Below are 24,617 nucleotides of genomic sequence, written 5' to 3'. Positions count from 1 at the left end.
TTTTCTTAAAAATCATAAAACTTAGTTTAAAAGAACGTTGAGGCTTAGTACTCAGTCTGAATTCCCCCATAGATTAAGGACCAAATAATGTGAGTCTAGAATCGCTAATTATATTCGAATACTTACAAGTTAAGGTACCGTAGTTTTTCTAATTATAAAAATAATTATTTTCACGCGTTAATAATTAAAGGAAAATAAAATAGAAACTGGAACGAAACTAAACACGCGTTAATAAAAGGCAAAAAATTTATAAGCCTGGAAAATAAGAATTTTTTTCAAATTATATTATCTGCCTTATGTTATAGAAATACTGTGACCAAACATAATTTGCTTTTTTACTTTTTTTATAAATCTAGTTAGAAGAACCATGGTACTTCCACTAAGTGGGATAGATTTTTTTCGGGCTCTTTCAATGTTTTCCGCCACAGGTAGGTTCCACTTAACAGGTCTAAAATTACTGATGACAGAAAATGTCAAATTTGCTATTCCTGAAATATGACATCATAATTTATGCAGTATAAGTAAATTTCTTTAAATGTGAATATCTTGAGAACGAAAGGAGCTTTTTGAAAAAATTTAAAATGATTTGTTAACCAAATTTTCAAGCTCTAATTATAAGTCCAACATCATTTTATTCCTCGGGTTCCCTTTAAGCTATATATTTCGCATGTGCTAGATAAAAAATTAAAGAGAGGATGAAAATTGGATTATACAGAGTTCTGCTATGCTAAAAACAGCCTAACCATGTATGTTGGAACCTTAACTACTACAAATTTTTCTAATTTAAAACAGTATTTGCATGTACTATATATATAATAAAATGCTAATAACTGTGAAGGGTATAACAACTATTTAAAATATATTTCCCTGGATGTCATGAAGTAATGGAAAATATACACGACCATCTTTATAAGGCAACATTAAAAGTTTCTTTTCAACTTGTGTGTGTGTTAAAATCTTCCAAACTTTCCCTATATGACTAAAACCTCGAGTGTAGTGGATCCCAAGTTTTCGTGAATCGATTGGTGTTTCATAAAAAGGTTCAAGCATGCTGGATTTAAAAATAATACGCTGATACTTATCACCATCAACAAAATTTTTAATTTCGCAAATGTAACCTTCATTCGAGAAAAAAAATACGTCTTTACCATTTTCCGCAGATCAGCATCATTAAAGTCATTAAAAACAATTCTGTGTTCCAACCTTACACCTTTAACACAACATCGTTCACAAGAATAATAACCAGTGTGACCTATTGTACACTTTAGAAATGATCTGGCCGGAGCATCACAGATTATGGCTTTGAGAACAAATGTAAAATGTTGATTTTCAAAATTTACACCATCACGTGTTAAGTTTTCAACTTCATTGATAAAGTCAGAAAGAAATTCACAAACAGATGTAGGTTTTGTGTTCCCATAAAACAAAGCGATAGGGAAGACATAACTGGTATCCTTAACAGAACCAAGAATTGGCCAGAACTGAGAGTTTGTTGACTTACACAATGGGATTCCATCAATATTAACCAGCAATTCAAGTGTATCGATTTGATCATTGATAAATGTGACAGCTTGAATTAATGAACTTTTAATTCCTAAATAACAGTAGCTGTTCGTACCATTAAAAACAACATTTTGTACAGTTCGAGGGGTTTTGAGCAAAGTTCGGCTGTCTTTCGGAAGATCAAGTCCTGATTTTCTTAAAATGAATAGAAGGTCATTAAGGGAATCTCTACCTAATTGGTACTTAGTGGCACAGCTAGCAAGATTATCTTGTAAAGTTGGCTCTACAACATCCTCTTCAAAAGAAAACAAGGAAGATGCGGAACTTTCTTCTTCGTTTATGTCAACTGACATGTCTGGGGAGCTATCAAATTGTGGTTGACTTTCAATTTCTGATGTATCATCTAACATGTCAACACTACTTTCGCTATCCTCCTGCCTTAAAAACTCCTCAAATTTTTGCTGCAACCTCGTCGTTCATCCCGCCTCTTTGACTTATCCATTTCTGAAATAAATTTAATGCTTAGCTAAAATTGATGTAATGTTAGTTAAAAATATAGCTAGCCTGTGGATAAAATTTAAACTAGCTTGACAATTTCCATTAAGGACAGACAGATCCACTCTAAAGATATAGTTACAAAACTTATTCAAGAAAGTGAAAATTTATTCGTCAATGTTCTTAATAAAATATTTAGTTAAATAATTTTTAAGAAACGTCAGTTTTTAATTCAGGTCAAGTTACAGAAACGTGTCTGTGACCGGCAAAGTATATGTTATTTTGCCTTAAGAAATAGCTGCAAGATGTCACAAATACTTCTGTATTTTGTATGACTTTCTAATAATCTTAATTTGGAAATTTTGTTAAAACACAGGTACTTTTTGTGATGTAAATACTTTTGTTTAATTTAAAACTTCAATTGTACAAGTCACACAGAATCAATAGGGTTTGTGTGTGGGTGGTGTGGTGGCTTTTGGGTGTAAAAGGCTTATAAATGTTTGCTAGCTAGCTGGTATAACTATAAACTTTTGTGACTAGCAATTTTCTCTTTAGATAGCACGTAAAACTTAGCTATATGAGACTTATGGCTACACTAGCTGGCAAGAAACACCTAGCTACAACCCTGGAAAAAAATATTTTTCACTATTTTTCCAGGGTTGCAGCTAGCATAGCTACTAGCAACAGTAAAAAAAGTAAACAATAAAATAAATATATATACATGACCTTAACTGCATACGATCCATAGCTCTTAGTCCCCAAACTCGCTTCACAAAATAAAAAGATAACTTTTTTGGTGCTCATGAAAAAACACGATCAATTTTAAGATGAAACAAGCCCCAGCTCTATATCGGGCTACCATATTGCCGGAACTCATTTAATGAATAATGCAAATAAAAACAAAAACAATTTTAACTTACTTTCTGCAACCAACCGGTTTTCTTTCTCGACTTGGTTTTGTTTAAAAGTTACCGCCACTTCAGACATTTAAAATTGTACAGACGGGGGTAATAATTAAGTTTTTTACTCTTCAATCACTCTTTTAAATGATAAATACAGATTTACCCCGTTATTTTAATACAATACAAGATTTTAAAATCAAGTTATTGTGAGATATATTTTTTTTATTGGCATTATCGTTTTTACATGAAAGAAGTAATTAAACATGTTACCCGCGGAGAAATAGTAGACCAATTATATCACGAATAAAAACCGGTCTTTTTTCGATCTTTTTTGCGTCTTTCAAATGCGCGTCTTAATTATGCACGAAAAAGACGTCTTAAAGACGTCTTTCATCACAAACGAAAAAGACCGTGCCTGAAAAAGACGCATTAAAGACGCCTTTAAAATGTGCGTCTGACACATGCGTTTTAAAGACGTTTAAAAGACGTATTTCGGGTGCGCGCATATTTTATGCGCAAAAAAGCTCCAGAAAAGGCGTCTTTAAAACGTCTTGTGCCGGCTGGGACATCTCTTACTGGCCGGTTGTTACGGCGTGATACAATAGCTCGTTGTCTGCCAAAATAATTTTAATTATTACCTGGGTAAAAGGGCGGCATCAATATTCTCGAAAATCGTGCAATGTGATTGGTTAGAACTTTCGTCATAGCGGGCAATATTCCACGGTATTGCCCGCTACCATAGCAACCGTGTTTAAAGTTTTAATAAGACAGTGTTAAATGTAAATAAACACGAAAAAAAGTAAACAAAAAGCGAAACAGAAGTGAAACTTACTTTTATTTTTTAAAGAATTATATGTTGTAGCTACAATAAAAACAAGTAATGTTTACACGATATTCGATTTTAAAAAAATATATTTTTAGTTCGAATGTACGCTGCATATGGGAATATAGACCAGGTCTATAGAATAGAAACCATGTCTATAAAGACATGGTTTCTACATCCTGCTTAAAATGTTATATTTTTTGTAGATAACCACAAAACCCCAATTACAAAGAAATAATGATATACCAAGGTTCAAAAAAATAAGACTAAATAAGGCTAACTGGCTTCAGAGAGATGCTGCCTTCAAATCTACATGTGTAGCCAAAATATTAAAATTGGTTTGTTTTATATTTATACATGGCTAGAAAACGTGATGATATTTACATGTTAACATATGAAAATAAATAAAAAACAAAAATAAAAAGCTTTTCAGAGACAAAAAAGTAAAGAAAAACAGACTTATGTGAACGCCACAGCTTTCAAAATGTCCGTTGCCACTCCAGCTGAGATTGTCACGTATTTCTTCGCCAGTTAAAATAGGGTTCTGCCGGGATTTTCTGAATTTTCTGAAAAAACCTGCGCGCAACCACTTTGAACACTCAGAATACGGCTATTAATAAAGAGACTAGCCAAGAGACCCGGGTTAAGCCACAAGTAACTGTTGTTGAACGCCCTGAGGAGCGCTTAATAAGAACTGCAAACTGTGCGACACGGTCAGGTGGAGCGCTTTATTACAGGTATGCAGTATGTCGTAAATCAAGTGGAGCACATACAGTGTAGTGTAGTGTAGCGACTGCAGGATATTTTTCAGAATATAACTTTCCTGCAACAAAAGCAAAATAAAAACAAAGTTTACAAACCCTTGCTACTCCGTCATAGCAAGAACAATGGGAGCAATATTATTTTATTTTGCAGAATAAGTTTCAGCAAATACCAACAAATTATTTATGACATTGGATTGGATCACTTAGTACAGCTAAACCGTGTCACGCATGAGTAATAGGCGTAATAATAGCCTTTTTCAAAAATACTTACCGCAACTTCAATTTAAATAAAACACACGAAAAACAGCCCGCTGTTAAAAGCAAGTTGCACTTTTGTTTCAGGTAAAACAAGTCACACATGAGTTAGTATAAAACCATTTTTCAGGGAACGGTTCGATTAAAACGACAGGAAACAGCCCATTGCTAACACCAGGTTGAGTACCTGTGTCATGCATGAGCATAAGGGGTAATACCATTTCCCAAAAATCTTTATCGCTTCGGTTTTAATAGAAAAAAGGAAATAGCTGGCATTTCCCTATGCAGTTAAGAAAATACTCAGCAATTTTATTTTTCAAAATAAATTTTCATAAAAGTAACAAAAGCTGAAGCCACCTGACTGTATTTAGCATTATTTAGTATTAGGAATTCTGTTGTTAGCCGAACTGTATTTGGCTACTCTCACTTTTTAGTTAAAGGTACCTAGCTAAAGATCTAGATAGATAACCAAAACACCAAAGACAAATGAATAAGAATGTAGCAAACTGAATAAAAACTTTAAAATAATAGAAATAAATAAATCCAAATTTAGCTTGCTAGCTAGATAAGCTGGTACAAAATCTACTTTCTTTGCCAAAACCCAAAATTGATAATTTAAGATTTGTACGTGGTTAAAAAATCGTAAATATATACGTGCCTTGAAGGTTACCTCCCGAGCAAAAATAAGTTGCCTCAAAATAATCCACAACAACATGTTAATCGACAAAATAACAATGTTTTTTACTATATTTACAGATTAAAGGAGTACCATTGGAAAAGAAATTGACTTACTGCTGTTTAGCTACCTCTCCAAACCCTAGTCACGCGGGCATGATGAAAACGGTAAAAAATGCTTACATCAGCAATGTTACGTCATCACGAGATAAGCTACTGACCAGAACGAAAATTGTAGTAAAGATTATGCAGACTTTTCATTTACCCCGCCCCCTTTTCCTGTGTTATAAAGTGAATTCTAAAAGCATGCAGGAGCAAAAACCAATTTTTAAGGAAATTAATAAGTATATCAACACGTGTATGAATATGGATGAAAATACATTTTGGGTTTTCAATATGAACCAACGGGAGACAACTCTGTTCAAGTACTACACACCATATGGACAAGCCGGAAACGGAATCGGGTGAGTCACTGGCAGAACAAAATTAATTGTATCTGGTGCAAATGTGGTGTTTGCATCAAAATGAGTACTTGTAAGGAGTGTAAATGCTGTAGAGGAATGGATATAACAGAGTTATGGGAATTAGGCGATAAATAAATCCAGTAAGTGATTAGTGTCTTATTGTGACTTATTTTGTGAAATAATATTTATTTTTACTATATTAAATAAACGGTGCATAACGGAGCACGATCGTTTTCTTTCTATCGTCCTAACGAAATAAATCTTTGGACGGCATTAGTGGGAATGTACGACAGGGAAAATCGGCCTTTCTTCTTCGGGAGACGATTAATAGTAATTATACTTTGACATTTTCTTTTTCTTTTGGTACATAACCGTCGTGGCAGATCTGTGCGACGTGTGATTCCGGCCTGTGTTGTCAAGCGAATAAGAGAAGAATTTTCTTCTCTAGGCGGTAGTTATACCGGATACAAAGACGGAGATTACGTAAATAAAATGAATACGTTGTCTTTTGGGGGATATTAAAAAAGATTAAGTGGGGTGTCTTCTTCTTGGATGGATGGAGTTGTCACTCACAACCCCAAACCGAACAATTCATTTTAAGTTTTCGACTTTTTCTTTAAACAAGTTGATGTGATAAAAGGAACAGCGTTGCTTTTTTCCTAGATTAACCGACGTGTCTGTTCGTTTGCAGCGGAAAATTATGCTGAGGGGAGAAATATATTTTTTACTTCGTTTACGTTGGCAGTCTTTAAATTAAATTTTCTTCACTTTCCGTGTGACAATCTGGTATATCGTATTTGGTTATTCGTTTCAAAACACTCAGCAATAGCGGACGCGAAGCCCAGGGTTATGTGGAAGTGTGGTATTTTTTAATTCCTTATATCTTTCAAAAACAACATTTTTAGTAGAAAGGAATTTTTTTTCTTTATTAAATATATTTTACTCACCTATTAAGCACAACTTGTTTTTGCTCGGGAGGTAACCTTTAACATTTGAAAACAAATATGTATATATCAAAATTAGGTCAAACTAATCTGCAAACACGACACCATCACTTCCAAACTAAAAATGGCCTCTGCAGCATGTTTCCGTCGAAAACAAGGTCGGTAAGAACGAATTTATGATAAGCACAATAAACTTTAAGATTTAAGATACAGTTGACTCCCACTAAATCGAATCTCAATAATTCGAATATTTCTATAATTCGAACAAGCGCCCAGTCACCGTCAATTCCTTAAGAAACTTTCTCTTATAAAAAACTTTCTACAATTCGAATTTCTCTAATTCGAAACTTTCTGTAATTTAAACAGTTTTTCAATTCCTTCAGCACGATTCTCCTCTAAATTCAATTTTTTTAGTGTAAACAGGGCTTTGACAAAATCGAATGTTTTTCTAAAACTCAAAAATCTTTTTAGCTACACTGCAATGCTATGATACTGAGTTTCCATATTTATCTTCTAGCCACCTGCATGCTGAATATCTAGGACCCACCACGTCTGAGAGCCTTAGATATTGTTCATTAATGGAAACTACACCTTAATGTTAAAAAATCTTTTTAATCGAGAAAATACATTTAACTTTTTTATTGTTATCCATAGAGCTTAAAACTCACGGGAATTCTTTTTTAAAAACTCGATTAACCCGATTCTTCGATTTAATTATGAAGAAATCAGAAAATTATGTTAGAAAATCTTCATTTGGCTGTCAGAAACTTTCAATTCGTTTCTTATATAGTGGTATTTTAAAGAAAATTTAAGCTTTTATGACGTCACTCAGAAAGTGCTAACAAGCAAAAAAAATTGTTCCCACTTTGTTCCTCTCATGACGTACTATAATTGTACAAAGTATGGCTCCAATTAGAAAAGCCTATGATTAAGCAAGAAAAATATGCTATATTTCTTGAAATTAAGTAAAACAGAAATGTTGGCAAAAACGGTAGTGAAAAAAAAAAACCGACAACAATTTTTGTTCGGCAAAAAATATTAGTCACCTAACAAACTTTTGCTATTTTTTGCTGATTTCATTTTTACCAATAAAGTAAGTTGGAAATTTAATTCTTAAATTTTTATAAAATATAGCTCTTTAAATGCTATTTCGTGTGGCTTTAAAACGACATTTTTCCTGCGGACGAAGAGACAAAATACGGCTATTATTAAAGTAACTTAATAGATTGCTAAAAAAAAGTTTAAGGAATAAAACATTAGTCTGACTAAATGGTCTTATTTCTCATATAGCATGACTTATATAAAAAGACGTGTATTACCACAGCATCCTCTCTTATTTTCTATGTTGGATGTTTTATTTGGGAAGGTTTAAATTCCCAGCTATGAAGGGCGAAACTGTGTTGCATTATGTTCGTTTACAATGAAACAATATTTTTTTTGTGAGAGCTGACAAGGCACTTTCGATAACAACAAAAGCTATCGCGTAGTTTTACACAACAAGAATCAAAACATAACATGAAGCATGATTATGACAGCCAAATCTATTCCACTGAACTAAAGCTTATTAATCGCTAACATGCTTTACATGCCATAAAAGTATAGAAAATAAAATGTAATTAAGGCATTATAAAAAGTTTTATTAAGTCAAGTTTTTATGAATAGAGATTGCCAAACAAAAGAACTGTGCAATATGAGATTTGTAGTTTTATGAGAAGACGATAACCAGATATACAACAACATTGGCCAACATAGTTCTTCTGATATGTGCAAACACATAATTTTATTTTTGTCCATTGCTGTCAACTTTAGGATCTCAGGTAAGTTAAAAATTTATTTCTGTATAATGCGATGGGTATCTTACATGTTTGGTATAGCAGAATACTATATTATTTCATATCTACATTAGGTTAACGTATACAGGGCATGTGTTCTTTTCTAGTTATTAATTCGAAGGCTTGAGTATGTGCAGATCACCTATCGTGCGATGTAATATGTTGTTCAATTTCCAGATTATATACAATGTACATCTTATAGGTTATACACCATTTTACTAATACAATAATAACCATGTACCCCAATCTGTACCACAAAATATCGCCCACCGAGTTTTCGATGTCAGCGCAATGACTGAATTACGGTTTAGTGTTATTATCATAATATAATTCACTACTTTCATTAGCATCCTCAAGATAAAAACTCGAATTAGTCCTGTCTGAAAACAGAAACATTTTATGCAGAAAGTCCTTAATCATAACAATGTTCGACAATCACAAAAGAATTTGAAAAGTTGAATGTACAAATTAAGTTACAGCGAATATTGACTAACCAAGAATAACATGGGTTTTGAGGATGTTTATATTCACTGAGTAAGCAAAAAGCCAAACGAACTAGTCTGAAAATGAGGCGGACGCATTTGTTATATATTCGTCGTCCTGTATTTCGTACCTAGATAAAACTGGATATTGAACATTCTTCTTTTTATCGACAATGTAGCTAGTTAACTAGCTATGTTGAAAGAGCATCAAAACAGAATGTGGTTCAATGTGGTTACTTTAACAATTAAACTTGACATTGTTGTTGTTTCTATTCTTTTATCGATAATTATATTGTAGGACTTATGTTTTATATTATTTATTAATTCACAACTTAATTAAAAACATGTTTTAATGTGGTTTTATAAAAACATGTTTTATCTTTACCTGTTCATATCACAGTGAAACTTGGTTTAATAAAACCGGTTTTATTAAAGCTAATTTTAATAAAACAACCTGTCGAGGTTGTTTTATTCGTGTTTTATCGAAAACCATGTTTAAAGTTGTTTAAAACATCAGAAAACACAAAGAATTAAATGTAGTTGAACTCATATTCCAATTAAGTTTTTATTCAATTTTGTGTATTTTACGCTGGTCGAAACTATTACAGTGGTTATACACATCGAGCAGTAGCAAGCTATACATTCATGTTAAAAAAAGGATTGCTTAAACGCAATATCCAAAGTAAACATGAGGCTGTATATCTGAAGACACTTTTCAAAGGGGCTACAAAAACAAAATTTTGCGCATATTGAATTTTTAACGTGGCAAATGTGTTTTAAACATTAGGTGTGAAAGGCACATGTAAAAACCAAGTTTTAATTAAAATCAATTTAAGTAAAGCCAGTTGTCAGTTTAAATTGGACTAACTTTGTTAGGTGTGAATGCCGTATTAGATATATATTTATTTCCAATGCTTTTTTAAAATTATTTTTCGTTCTTGTTTACATTTAAAGCTACCATTTTTATTGACGACGGGCAATATCGCTTAATATCGGCCCGTCGTCAAAAGTGCTAAGCCAACCAGAATGCCTAAAAATTGGTATTGCCCGCTTGCAAAATCAACAAAGGAAAACCGAGGTACAGGCTGACAACATAGGAATTAAAGTAATCCATAGCTGAAGTAGGTCTACTTTTAAAACAACATTGGCATTCGGTTTAAAGATGAAACACAATATTTCAATGCAGAAACCATGTCTTCTGACAGTTGCAAACGTTCAACTAACCGAAAATTAATTAAATACAACTTTTCAAACACAATGAAAACATTCTAATTGTTCTTTCGAAAGTTCTAAACATTGCCGTTTTGGCTAGTAGAGTGTTTGTCTGCTATAAAGTTGAACAAGAAGTTGTCAAAGTTACCATCAGAAATAAACGAAGAAAACATGAAGACATCACACGAAATATGTTTTTTTGAAAAGATAGTCAATGATGATTTAGGAGTCGTGTTAATTGGATTTATTTTATTTTCGTCTAAACAACTTAAGATGTCAACCAATTGGAAACAGTGAGTTTTGCTACCTGCTTTGTAGCTTTTGAGAAAGTTTGTATTTTCATGGCCACTATGCTGGGCGACAAATATTCTGGAATGTTGGCATCGCACAGTGTCCCTATTGACGTTTTTATTTCCGAGTGATTCGCCACTTTCCTTTCGACAGTTTGATCCTTTTTGCTTAAAACTTCTCTATTGCTTTTCACAGGTGTTTCAAGTACAAGACGGTATCTTTTGGGTAATGCATTTCTTGCTTTATTGGAAGACAGAAGGAGAAGTGTTCCTTTTTTTCTTCTGATGGTCTATCATTTCGAAATTCTTCGTAGTAGAAAACATGACATTTTTTGTATCTGTAGCACAGGTTGTAGGATTGTAAGATGACTATCAGTGAAATTTTTATTTTGAAACAAAAGACAAACTTTTTTAAGCAAAATAACTTGAGTAGTAGCCTGAATACATTACATAATTTAATATTAGGACAATGTATTCAGGCCACTCCTCAAGTCTGTTATTTTGATTAATTTATTTTAAATTATTTTCTTCACTTAGACAAATTGTTTTACCCTTGGGATACTTAGTTTTTTCTATATTGTATTTATTTTTTATTGTTGCTATAGTAACATTTTAATGCTATTTGATTGTAATAAAAGCTTCTATAAAACAGACTTACAAACTGAAGATGGCTTGAAGGCAAAACATGTCTTACAAACTAAAAAAGTTTGTCATTTTTTTCAAAACATTCATATATAATATTACCCCATCGTAATTTCTTTACCTCGTCTCTAGCGCGAACCCCAAAGTAAAGGGAAATTACTAACCACATTGTTTTTTTGTACTGTGTGTGCGTCTTGCTTGCTAAAAAATTCAGTTTGATATAACGTCTTGTTTTTGTCTTACTGCAACTCTCTAGTTACATTAGGTTTATTTCTATATCCAAGCTTTGTAAGTTGGTTTCTTTTAGCAGCTAAAATATTCCTTGATTGCTGAAAATCAGAAGCAGTCAATATGTCCACATCAGCTTTTTTTCATTTAAGTATCTATGTATGTATATGCGATGTATAAAGGTTAAGGTATAAGGCTTGCATTCTTTACCATGAAGCTTTATATACGTTTATTAAAAAGCTGATATAGAATAGCTTTTAGTTCACTTGGAGGAATTAGTTCTGCTGCTCGTTGAACGTTTTGAAGGTATTAATTCCATATTTATTATTATTATTATTATTAAAAAACAATTTTTATACAGGATATAGATTTTCAATATATATAATATTGCTATTAACAAACAGGACTGTCTTTAAAAATAAAAGTCAAAATATAGTAAGGTAAAAATATATTATATATAAGCAATAAAAATGAAACTGATTAAAAAGTCTTAAAATTAGCTAAAACTGCCAGATTGTGTGTGAGATGATAGAATAAACAGCAAATGTCTGTTTATGAAACTAACAGGCTACAAATAAAATATCACAACTGAAGTAAAGTCTCCGCAGGAAAAATAAGCACGTTAAATCAAACTGAACACTCTGTACTATCAAATGGAATATGGGACTATCGGATATAAATCAAATCAAAGGTTAAAAATCTTCAAAACAGTTTTCCTAAACAAATTAGAATTTTCAATTTTACGAATATTTCTTAGCATATTGTGTTTTTACAGACTTTTGATCAAGTATAAATTTATATATCTCATCGTACTCCCAAAAGCTTGTATCAATTAGTCAATTTTTATAATATTTAAATTTCATGAAAGTTTGTCTAATTTTTTTATTTACATTTTGGGCGGTCGCTAAAGAAAATAGCGCCCGCTAATTTTATCGATATAAGCTAATAAAAAGGTCACATATAAAGAATACTCTGCCAGGAATGGTTGATGGTTGGACAAGATGGAAAAAGGACACGGATTACTCCGCTCCCAGTTTGGTCATCAATAAATTTTTGCAAAATTCTAAATATACTTCAGACTTGACATAAAAACTATATCTATTTCAACTTTTAATGTTAAGGACTATGCAAAAATAAAAACTGCCAACTTACGCTGTTTACCTCACATGGATGTTCATTCAATAAAAACAATAACAAATGGAAAGAACATACACACAAAATATGGTAATTCAATAAAAGAATTGCAGTTCTTCAACATAATGCTGACCAAAAGGAATGAACAAAACAATATACAAATACACCAATATGTCGCAAAATAATATCAAATTAAAACTCAGTCTTGTAATTAAAAGAAACAAAATAACTGTCATCAATCCACATGAACTTCAATCTGGAATAACAAAACAAAAACCGGAAAAGTTCCACGTAAAACTAAACCAAACAATTAAAGAGCTGGAAAACAATTCATCAGTACTTATACTAGCAGGAGATATAAATGGTCAAACAGGCAAGAAATATAGCCTTAATTGTATTGGAGAATAATCAAGAAAAGTGCAACGAGAATAGAGACTACCTAATAAACCTTTGCGAATCAAACAATCTACTACTAACAAATAAATGTTTTCCTAATAAACAATCACATTTAACAACATGGGAAGAAGCTCCTTTAAATAAAGAAACAGGATAATACAACACATTAAAAAGGTAATAGACCTCATAGCAATTCAATCTCAATACAACATATACTAAAAAGCCCTAGAACCGTCCAAGGAACACTAAAAAGCTCAGACCATAGGGTATTAAAAACAATTATCTACAAAAATAGGCAATATGTTCATAAAAATAAAAAACTGAATATACCAAAGAAATTTAACACACAGTCTGATAAACAATGCACACAATATAAAAAAGATAACAAGCAACACACGAAAATGTCCAAAAACACATGTATTGAGTTGACAACAATCTTAAAACAAACAGATGAAAAGACAATAAGGTACTATTAGTGCATGAAAAACAAGATATTTGAATTAACTCTAACCATATCCACAATGTGAAAGAAATAGCAGAATTAAGATGTGAAATAAGTAAATTGTTGAATGAAACAAAAAAAGAACAACGCACAATCACAAACGAACTAAAAAAAAATAGAAAATGCACAACACAGGATATGATGTTCTACAAGGTAATAAAATATATAAAAAAAAACAAAATTAGGAAACGCTATCATTGTTCATGATAGCAGTGTAAAAATAGTTATCAACAAAGATAAACAGTACAAAATTGTTAAAGAACATTTTCAAAACCACTTTAACGATCCTAAAGCTGAAGAAATCGAAACACTCAAAGGAAATCCTAGGTGTTTACAAGACAAAATAACTACAGAAGAAATTATAAATGCTTTTATAAAAATGAATAACAACAAATTGATGGGAGATAATGGAGCTCAACTCGTCAAATATGGCCCAACTTAACTTCATTCATGTATAGTGCTCTTCAAATACTTTATCAACAAAGTATTTGAAGAGCACTCAACTGACTTTGAATTTGATTTATCAGTATTTTTACCAATAACTAAACCAAGCAAAGTACTAGGACCATCAAAACATCTCAGACCACTAAGTCCACTCAATTCCATTGGGAAAATGCTCTCCACTTCAACATTAACAAGAATAACAGTCAAAGTTGAAAAATACCTATCATTAAGCCAATCAACCTAAAGAGAGAATAGCTCAACAAATGATGTCATATAGGCACACCACTTTGTGACGGCAGAAGCAGTGTTATATAGTGATATATCAATTAACAACACAGGGATGGGCATGTCTATTGCCTTTGATTCTGTAAACAGTCTGTCTGTCTGTCTGTCTGTCTGTCTGTCTGTCTGTCTGTCTGTCTGTCTGTCTGTCTGTCTGTCTGTCTGTCTGTCTGTCTGTCTGTCTGTCTGTCTGTCTGTCTGTCTGTCTGTCTGTCTGTCTGTCTGTCTGTCTGTCTGTCTGTCTGTCTGTCTGTCTGTCTGTCTGTCTGTCTGTCTGTCTGTCTGTCTGTCTGTCTGTCTGTCTGTCTGTCTGTCTGTCTGTCTGTCTGTCTGTCTGTCTGTCTGTCTGTCTGTCTGTCTGTCTGTCTGTCTGTCTGTCTGTCTGTCTGTCTGTCTGTCTGTCTGTCTGTCTGTCTGTCTGTCTGTCTGTCTGTCTGTCTGTCTGTCTGTCTGTCTGTCTGTCTGTCTGTCTGTCTGTCTGTCTGTCTGTCTGTCTGTCTGTCTGTCTGTCTGTCTGTCTGTCTGTCTGTCTGTCTGTCTGTCTGTCTGTCTGTCTGTCTGTCTGTCTGTCTGTCTGTCTGTCTGTCTGTCTGTCTGTCCGTCCGTCCGTCCGTCCGTCCGTCCGTCCGTCCGTCCGTCCGTCCGTCCGTCCGTCCGTCCGTCCGTCCGTCCGTCCGTCCGTCCGTCCGTCCGTCCGTCCGTCCGTCCGTCCGTCCGTCCGTCCGTCCGTCCGTCCGTCCGTCCGTCCGTCCGTCCGTCCGTCCGTCCGTCCGTCCGTCCGTCCGTCCGTCCGTCCGTCCGTCCGTCCGTCCGTCCGTCCGTCCGTCCGTCCGTCCGTCCGTCCGTCCGTCCGTCCGTCCGTCCGTCCGTCCGTCCGTCCGTCCGTCCGTCCGTCCGTCCGTCCGTCCGTCCGTCCGTCCGTCCGTCCGTCCGTCCGTCCGTCCGTCCGTCCGTCCGTCCGTCCGTCCGTCCGTCCGTCCGTCCGTCCGTCCGTCCGTCCGTCCGTCCGTCCGTCCGTCCGTCCGTCCGTCCGTCCGTCCGTCCGTCCGTCCGTCCGTCCGTCCGTCCGTCCGTCCGTCCGTCTGTCTGTCTGTCTGTCTGTCTGTCTGTCTGTCTGAGCTAACGTTCGTCTCGTTCTAAGTTTATAGTTTAAGGGTTTCGTGTTAAGATTAAAGTATGACCACATGAACTCAGGTTTCAGGTGCATTATTGACTTAAAAATTTCAATCGCTAGTGTTAAATATTATCTTAATCTACGAAGACCATGGAGTTCATAGTTAGCCCTAGAGCATATATTTTTAATATGGTCATTAAATAGTAACTTATTACCACACTATTAATCTCTTCTTTTGATGGAAATGTGATCTATTTGTAATGTTATCGGTTGCCTCACTTTTTTGCTAAAAATCAGAAATTGAAATTTTTCAGGAATTTGCTTTAAGTGAGTTAATTTTAAACCACTCCAGTAAATTTTTTGTATCGTGAAGCAGGCGGATAAAATTATATCAGCGAAGTTACATATATCAGTTTCTTCGACGAAAAAAAAGGTCGCTAATGTGGATTAAAAAGGGCAGAGGACCATATATACACCCTTACTGTACTAAGCGAAGTACTAAGCGAAGTATTAAAAACCAATCACTCTAAGAAGCACCGATTTTTACTCTTTGTTTGCGAGAGGATAAATAGTTTTAGCTATGATTAAGTAATTGGATCAGCAGTCGTAAGCTTTAGACAAATCCATTAGCATTATCCCCACAATGCAATATGATCTCTGGGAAAAAAGAATTAAACTCCCTGTAATCATAAATACAGACATCCTATTTGCACTTGCATCAAAGTTCGTGCATGTGGTCGAAAAAAATAGAGGGAGTTGACATGTCAAAAAGTAAGAGGTAGACCGACAGGTAGTAAGGAGCATACTAAACGGCTGGGAAAACCATCATACATCACCATATTTACCGTGCGTAAATTATAGTGGCATATTAATATGTAAACAAATCATACATTAATTAATATTATGTGTTGCACCAGATTACAAGGAAACAACACCGAAAGCGAAATGAACATTAAAGAAGGTTTAGAATTTGGACAAAGTAGGAAAGTTCTCGACGCAAAGCGCCAACAAATTCACTCAAAAATGTATTGGTAATAAACCAAATGAAGCATGGCTGCCGAAAGAACGTGAAGTTAAAAGATTAAAAGTGATGAAGTATTTTGGAACCGAAACGCCAGAACAAATTCAAAAATTGGTGTGTTGGTTCTTCACTATTCATCTTGCCTATCGTGCTAGAGACTAATTGAGGAAATTATATTTTGGAGACATAAAGCTTTGCGTGTATTTAAATGGGAATAATGAGTATCTTGAGTGGGAAACAAACCGTGGAAGCAAAACAAGAAATGAAGAAACATCAAATAGCCACCAACGGCAATTTAACCCTTATGTTTACGCGACTTCCTTGTGGGATTACCCAGATAGAAAGAAAGATAAGTTTGCACAGGCAAACAAAAGTAAATAATTCAGGCTCACTTTTCTTTATCGCCATAACAAAATCACTATCTCAGTTCGATGGCATTCTCGTCCTCTTGGTAAAATTAAACTTTGCAAATATTTGTCGAAAGCGTCTTCCTTGCTGGGTAATAACAACAACAAATCTCAGAACAAAGTATCAAATTATCTTCTCTATCCTTTTCATATGTCCCAACTTAGTGACCATAAAAACCTGTACAGTTTAAGGTCGTATTATGATGCTTCCACGTTACAACAACGTAACATGTCTCATATTTTATCTCAACTCACTCCAATCTTTATCATCATCATCATGCGTTAGTAATCACAATAATAGTAAAGAGTAACTGGGCTCAACAGTCCACGGAGCTAATATCAACAACTGTGTTTTTAAGGCGAGTGTAAAGGAAAAAAATGATTTTTTTTCGTTTTTTTTTCGTGAAATCAGGGGAAAATATACTAAACTTTTTAATTATGAATTTCTTTTTCAAAAATTCCATCTGGATCTCTGTTTATTTTGTTTGTTTATGTCTACTCGCTAATAACGTTGTGATGATTTTTGTAACACTTTTTCTGTGTCATATGTGCTCACGTGTGCATATTTCCTTCAAAACAAAAAAAATTTTGAAGAGCCGATATTTTTCTCACTTTCCAAAGAGAAAAATATCACGCTTTAAAAATGGAAAACCTGTCAAGTGTATTTTCAATGCAGCAAGTAGCCGCATGTGAGTGAAAACGTCAAAACTTAAAAACTCTTTTTTTTTCAGTGTTTATTTTTTGATAAAATGGTATCTACATCTGAACTTTCTCTTACAAAACGTGTTTAAATTTGTTTACAGCCGTCTATGTGAAAGAAAACAAGTTGAAAAAGGAAAAATATGAAATAGTAAGAAAACTATATTTTAAACAAAATAGTAAAAACCCTTTTAAGATACAGCCCAGCTGGGAAGAATGGTCAAAAAATTTTGAAAAAAAATTCAGCCGTTTTGTAAGAGAAACATCAGTTAGGAGAGACTGGGGTAAATTTTGTATACACCTAAACCTCAAACGACCTTAACATTTTTCCAAAAAAATATATCACTCAATTGAGAAAAATAAGAGCTTCCAAAATATCAGGTTATAAAAATGTTATTTAGAGATGATATTTGGATTATAAAAATCATGCGCACTTTCCTTTACACTTGCCTTAATATAAACATTAAACAAAATATTCCAAATCCTACCAAACGACGTTTTAACGAAGTTTTAAAATGTTTTTTAAAACATGAAAGAATTTGAATGGAACGTGCGTTTTTTTCTTTAGTTGCATGGAAATAAAAGATTTCTTTTCTTTGGCCTTGTTACTGTCAGAGGGCAAAAAGGCAAGTCGTTAGGATGGAATACCTAAATACGCTTAATTTCCCTTTACTTGCTTTAATTATTTTAAAAAGCTTAATTTATAAACTAGCAGCAACATGCCTGCTAACTGAAATTATAATGATGTTGGCATACTGCTGTTTGTGGAGTACATAGACGAAGCTAGCATATCCATTCGTTCGGACCCTTTGAAGAACTATAATAAGATTAAAAAGAATTGTTTTACAAAAAAAGTCATTTTTTTTGCTTTTGACGGACTTTTCATTTCTCTATTAGTTGCGCATATTTCGAAACTGTAATAAAAGTCATTTTGAACCTGAGTAAATAATTATCAATATATATTGTCTTACGCTTTAACATTTTATCTAACTTTTCTAGAAAGTGTTGAAAGTTTGGTTGCACAAAAGTAAGTCAATTTTTATTAATTTTTATTTTAAGATGGTGTTTCTTAAACATCTTAATCCAAAATGTTTCTTAGTAGTGTAAAATGAAAGTTATTTCTTTTAATTTTTGCTTTGAGGTTCATAGAAGCGAATTTCTATCCGCTTTAATCGACTACCCGTCAAAAATTAACCGCAAATTGACCGTCATATCATGTAATCACTCCAACAAAGTATTACTAGATTGAAACGAGGAAGTTTTAAAAACTAAAAAACTACAAAAACTACCCTTTAACATTTTACAGGCTGTTTTAAGTTGAATCAGACTGAAAGGAACAAAGAGATAGCAATTAAAATTCTGCTTGTCAGCACTTTTTAGTGACGTCGTCAAACGTTTAAAATACCACTTTATGTGAATTATATAACTACTATAGTTCGGAAACAAATTTTAACATTCTGTTTAAAGTTTTGGCAGCCAAATAAATGTTTTTAACCTAAGTATTCGACTCCTTCATAATTCACATATAAAATTCGAAGAATCAGGTTAATCACATTTTAAATATCAACGCATTGATTCCTCTTGATAAAATAAACTTGCGTTATGAGTTTTAAGCTCTAAAAATAATTAACAAAATTAATTATAGTTTCTTTTAAAAAAACGATTCTATAAAAAATAGTCAGTAGTTTTCAACAATGGTCTATATTTAAGGCTCTCGGACGTAGTAGGATCTAAATATTCAGCATGCAGGTGGCTAGTAGATAAATATAAATACTCAGTAACACAGCATTGCTGTGTAGGTAAAAACATTTAAAAAAAATTAAACGCCCAATCCCCCCTTCCTTCCCGAAGCGAAGAGGGTTAGAAACACGTAACATTGCGATTGGCGAGAGATCAAATGTGAACTTTCATAAGATTCTGTTTATTTGAAGTTTTATTATTGTCGGCATTTCAATAGGGGGTTACAATTGCGGTTATAAACATGTGGTTATTAGTATTAATTCCATATGAAAGCATTAAGTACTTTGTTAGAGTCACTTAGAGATCTCATTTTAGCTGCGTCCCCTATAACGATCTACTGCCTGAAGGTCAATGCACCGATGTATTGTCGAAATATAACATCTATAATTATACGGATTTGCAGAATAAGGATGAGTATATAAAGATTGTGTTTGGATTAGTGGTTGGATGGAAAACTGAGAGCACAAACAAAATATCAATTAATACATTTCGGAAAAATCATTTAGGTAATATGTTCTAGTTTAGTATTCGTATTGTTCCAGAGAAATAATTATAGTATGGATTCAAAGTTTAATTGAAGTCACTCTTTCTTTATATTATTATCCTTATTTTCCTTAATGTAGGTTCTTGCATTCATTTACCCAAATTGGAAGAGAATATCAAACAAATCACTGCAGTTCACAACAAGAATATCTCTGCCTTTGCAAAGTGTTTCTCTTTTGATACAAAGTGGCTCATTTGTCATCTAAGTCATTCAGTTTGCTTGAAGTCATCTATTGATAATTCAATAACATTATCCCCTCCATGTAAATCAACATGTATCTATGACAATTGTTTCGCTATTTTCAAATATGTGCTTAGTATGTTAAAAGATTTGCACACCATCTGTCCAGCATCATCATCTTATCTCACCGATAACAAATTTAGTCTAAATTGCAACGCTTTGCCCGAGGAGAATATTGCTTACTTTGAGCGCTGTCAATTAAAAGGTAAGATTTTTACACTGCAGTTAAACAGTGAACTTTTTGATCTGCCAGGCGAGTTAATTATTTCGTGCACGCAATTGATGGATTACTACAATACACCTGTCCTGAATTTCATAAATTAAAATAATTATGACGTCATCCAAAATTTTAAAATGGTTCTATGCTCTTCAAATAAGGGTTTAAGATAGAATATCAAATTATCATGACAAAATTGAAGTTTTTAGAGCAATATATATTCTGGTTGAATTTTATTTAGATTTGAAGAAAAAAATTATTTTGAAAACGGGGCCATCCTTAGAAAGGTCGGCTATATAAAGGGTTTGACCGTAACTTTCAGTTCGCAATTGAGACACTAAACGAACAAAAATATTAACGAAATTAGGTAATTTGTTTTACCATTTGCTAAGGAACTTAGGGATAGAATCATTTTTAGTATCGACCTCTTAAAGTGAGTTTGGCATTATTAAGAAATTCGGGAAAGGTATATTACACTACATTTCCCAGACGTTTAATTGAATAAGAAAAAAATCCTTAATTGTAAAAAATCTAATCGTGGCGTGTTTTTTTATTTCATAGAAAATCAAAACATTACATACAAAACAATGTGCTACAATTCCTCCCTAAAGCAAGATGATTATATTGGCAAAGCTAAAGGTGGCCCCAAGATTAAATGCATTTACTGGAGTGATGCAAACCCCTTTATATCACCAAAATTATATCCAAACTTAGTTAAAAATTATTGTAGAAATCCACAAGGATATTATAGTCAACCTTGGTGTTATACAGACTTTAAGAGGCGTAGCTGGGCAGGATGCGAAGTTGCACCATGTGTAACACAGGAAGAAATAGGTAAACATAATGATTGACAATGGTTTCTCACAAACCATACATTTAATGATTTTACGATAGATAGAACAAAACTTTTGGCTACTTATTTTTAATGACACTAGCAAAAATTTTGTGTTACACTTTGAGCACACTGTGATTACACAAGTATAATATCTGACTAATTAGAATATTTATTTCCTTTTTTTATTATTATGATTTTAATAGTCCTTATCATTTTTTTAGATGCAAGTGGAACATATAAAAGGTAGCAGCTACTTTACGTTAGTTGTATATTATGATAGAACATTTCCTAATTTTTTTTATTTAAAGAAACAATTGTATAAAACAAAGACAAACTATTTTTGATGTTTCTTTCGCTTTACATATCGCTTGATTTAACAGTAAGTAGCTATTTTTTTTAAAAAGAGTCTATGTATCTGTTCTTTAGGAAATGTGCAAAGTACAAGAATTTTTTGCCAGATGAATCTTCAACTTGCAGCAAATATCTACGCAATCACAAGATTTATCAAAATCTACGAACTGCTAAAAGAAATAACGGATCAGTAGAAGATATAGTCTTTTTATTGGGAGTGCTTCACATATATTTGAAAGAAAATGCTTACGAAGGGGTAATGAAATATCTGAAGCTGCATCTACGTATGTGCTTTATTTACTTACTTACTTCCGAATTCAATGGCTTTATTTTAGTAGAAGAGGGGGGGTCACACAATACATGGTTTTAGGGTTGAAGTGCACTTCCCCCGCTTTACCCTCTCTACCCCGTCACCCCCCCATAATATGCACGACTCCATATAAAACATGCACGAATTTTTTTTGGTTGTCATAGAAACCATACGGCGTCATTAAAATCTGCTGCTGCGCATGCGCAAAATAAATTCAGACAATCCGATAAATTCGGAAAATCCGAAATAAATCCGAAACAGCCGCGCATGCGCAAAAACTTCACCGATATTCGACATAATCCGTGTGAAAATATCTTGATCACAAAATTATTTTATAATAAGTATGAGTGCGTCAAATTTGATAAAAAAAAGGTTGAAGACACAGAAAATGTGCAACGAGGCCATTGAAAGAAATCCTTAAATGCTCAAGTATATTCCAAATAAATTCAAGACGAAGGAAATGTGCACCCTGGCCATTCAAGAAAACCCTTGTTTGATCAAGTATGTTCCGGAGTGTTTCGTTACTCCGGATGTATGTGCCAGGGTAATCAGCGAGTCAGTTGAGAGAGATCCCTATATACTGGATCATGCTCCATATGACTTCAGGACGCAGAAATTGTGTAGTAAAGCAGTTGAAATGGTTCCCAAGATGATCGGGATTGTTCCGGATAAATTCAAGACTCAAAAAATTTGCAACAGGTAGTTGAAGATATTCCCTGTCTGTTCTTGCGTATTCCGGACCATCTACATGCACAGTAAATGTGTAATAAAGCAGTTAAAAGGGATCCTCATATGCTTGAGTATGTTCCGGATCGATTCCCGAAAACAAATAATAATAATAAATAAATTTGTATCAACTGTAAATTAAAATTCGAAATGTTCGAAAATGCAGCGGTCGCGATATTACTGGCCGGTATTGGGATCTCTCTACCACTTATGGCCTTTGCCCAAGTGAAAGAATCTGACAAAGAGAAGGAAAATGGTAGATCAAGTAAAGATTTGCAGGATCGGGTTCGTGATTTAGAATAGTAATGCATTGACAAAAAAATTATTTAAATAAATATGAGTTGTTTAGAAAATGTTCCAGATGACTTCAAAACGCACGAAATGTGTAACAAAGCATTTGAAAGAGATCGGGATGCACTGAAATATGTTCTGGATTAATTACAGACTCAGGATTTATGCAAGAAAGCAGTCAAGGGGGTCCCTATATGCTCAGGTATGTTCATTTGCGCTTCACGTCTTTGGAAATATGCAGCCGGGCGGTTGATAAACACCCCTGCGCGCTCATGTGTGTTCGAGATGACTTCAAGAGTCAGCACATGTGCATGAGAGCCGTTGCAGAGAATCCCTCTATGGCTGCATATGTTCAAAATTATCTCCTGGATTTGAACTGGTACACGGGAGCCGTTGCAGAAGCTCGATTTGTGGATGGTGGATTGAAAAAAAAACATATTGATAAATAAACTTATATAATAAATGACTGCCTCTGATTTATGTCTCAATGCTGAAGACATGCGTAAAAAAGTAGCTGAAGATAATCCCTGGATGCAATGCCATGTTCCAGATTAATTCAAGACAGCGGAATTGTGTAGGCGGGCCGTTGAAGCAGATTTTGGTTTGTTCGGCGATATTCCGAATCGATTCATGACTCAGGAAATGTATGATAACGCAGTTGAAAGGCATCCCAATATGCTTGAGCATATTCTGGCTGATTTCAAAAATCAGGATATGTGTAATAGAGCCGTTGAAGAAAAGCCAAGGCTGCTCGGGGTTATTCCAGATTCTTTTAAAACCAAGGAGATGTGTAATAAGGCCATTATATGTGATCCATGTCTAATTTAATTTATTCAAGGAGAGTTTTGTTCATGATTCAGTATATTTTATGGTTTAGAAGAACTATAATATAACCGATGAAAGAACAGCGCGATGATTGTGAATGCGTACTTGATGAATAGGATAGGTGTAAATGTGGTAGAAAACTTGTGGCGAAAGGTAAAATGATATATTGGCATTGTTATCAAAAATATACAATATATGACGGTGATTTTTGTATATGTTTGACAAAAAAATGTTTTGATCAATTTTTTTTCATATAAAATAAAAGAGCATGTTTATAATCAGAGACCAAATGATTAAATCAAAAGAATTTTACAGTAATGTCACACCGTACAATATCGAAGATGTGAAAATTAAAAACCTTGGTGGTTACTGATTCCATACCAGCAAACAAAGGTAAAGATGAACGGTTATCATGACCAAGACGGCAACAACTTATCCCCGCTATTGATAAAACCCCTTAAAAAATCTACTCCCAGGGTGTCTCTTAATATAGTCCGAATTCAGCGTTCACCATATCGTTTGATCTTGGTGACTATCCTGAGTGGTTAGGAAAATACGACGAGATCTTAAAAAAAGTGAGTGGGAAAGTGGGGCTTACAACCAAGGCGTGAAGAAAGATCGATATATTAATCGCAAATTGAAAGAATGGGAGGATGAAATAGGAACAAATTTTCATAAGAAAAAAATGCCGCAGGAAGGTCGTGAATGTACGGTCATCATAAAAATGGGAGGTATTTATAAACAAGGGTGCACCTATTACATTCAGACCTACTTGGAAAAGTGTAAATATAAGGAAGTTGAAAGGTGTGGCGCTAGTTATTTAAGTGAATCTGATAATGACGACGACGAGAGTTTTAGTGTGTAATATCTAAAGGTTATATAGTTGATAACAGTTATATGAAAATAAATGAACACACTCCGAAAAGAAGCTAAATTGATAAAAATTCCAATTTCGATTGCCTTTGCTACGAAATCAACGACAAAATTCAATTTTGATTCAGCCAGTAGTCGAATGCTCTCATATTTCT

The 24,617-nt window shown here is 33.8% G+C and overlaps 1 protein-coding gene across 1 annotated transcript in view; it reads left to right on the top strand.

Annotated features, from left to right (window-relative positions):
* The first annotated feature begins 8,049 nt into the window (after positions 1–8,049).
* LOC130623534 (uncharacterized) overlaps positions 8,050–24,617 on the top strand; it is a 34,417-nt gene continuing 17,849 nt past the window's right edge. The window contains exons 1-7 of the mRNA XM_057439023.1: positions 8,050–8,642; positions 18,510–18,537; positions 19,566–19,756; positions 19,874–20,239; positions 20,813–21,085; positions 21,308–21,329; positions 21,513–21,721. Of these exons, the coding sequence (XP_057295006.1) occupies positions 8,588–8,642; positions 18,510–18,537; positions 19,566–19,756; positions 19,874–20,239; positions 20,813–21,085; positions 21,308–21,329; positions 21,513–21,721 (1,144 nt within the window). The 5' untranslated portion in view covers positions 8,050–8,587. The remainder of the gene's footprint in view (positions 8,643–18,509; positions 18,538–19,565; positions 19,757–19,873; positions 20,240–20,812; positions 21,086–21,307; positions 21,330–21,512; positions 21,722–24,617) is intronic.

The sequence above is a fragment of the Hydractinia symbiolongicarpus genome, chromosome 13 (genome assembly GCF_029227915.1).
Source record: "Hydractinia symbiolongicarpus strain clone_291-10 chromosome 13, HSymV2.1, whole genome shotgun sequence".
NCBI lineage: Eukaryota > Metazoa > Cnidaria > Hydrozoa > Anthoathecata > Hydractiniidae > Hydractinia > Hydractinia symbiolongicarpus.
This window is presented reverse-complemented; position numbering and strand designations above follow the sequence as displayed.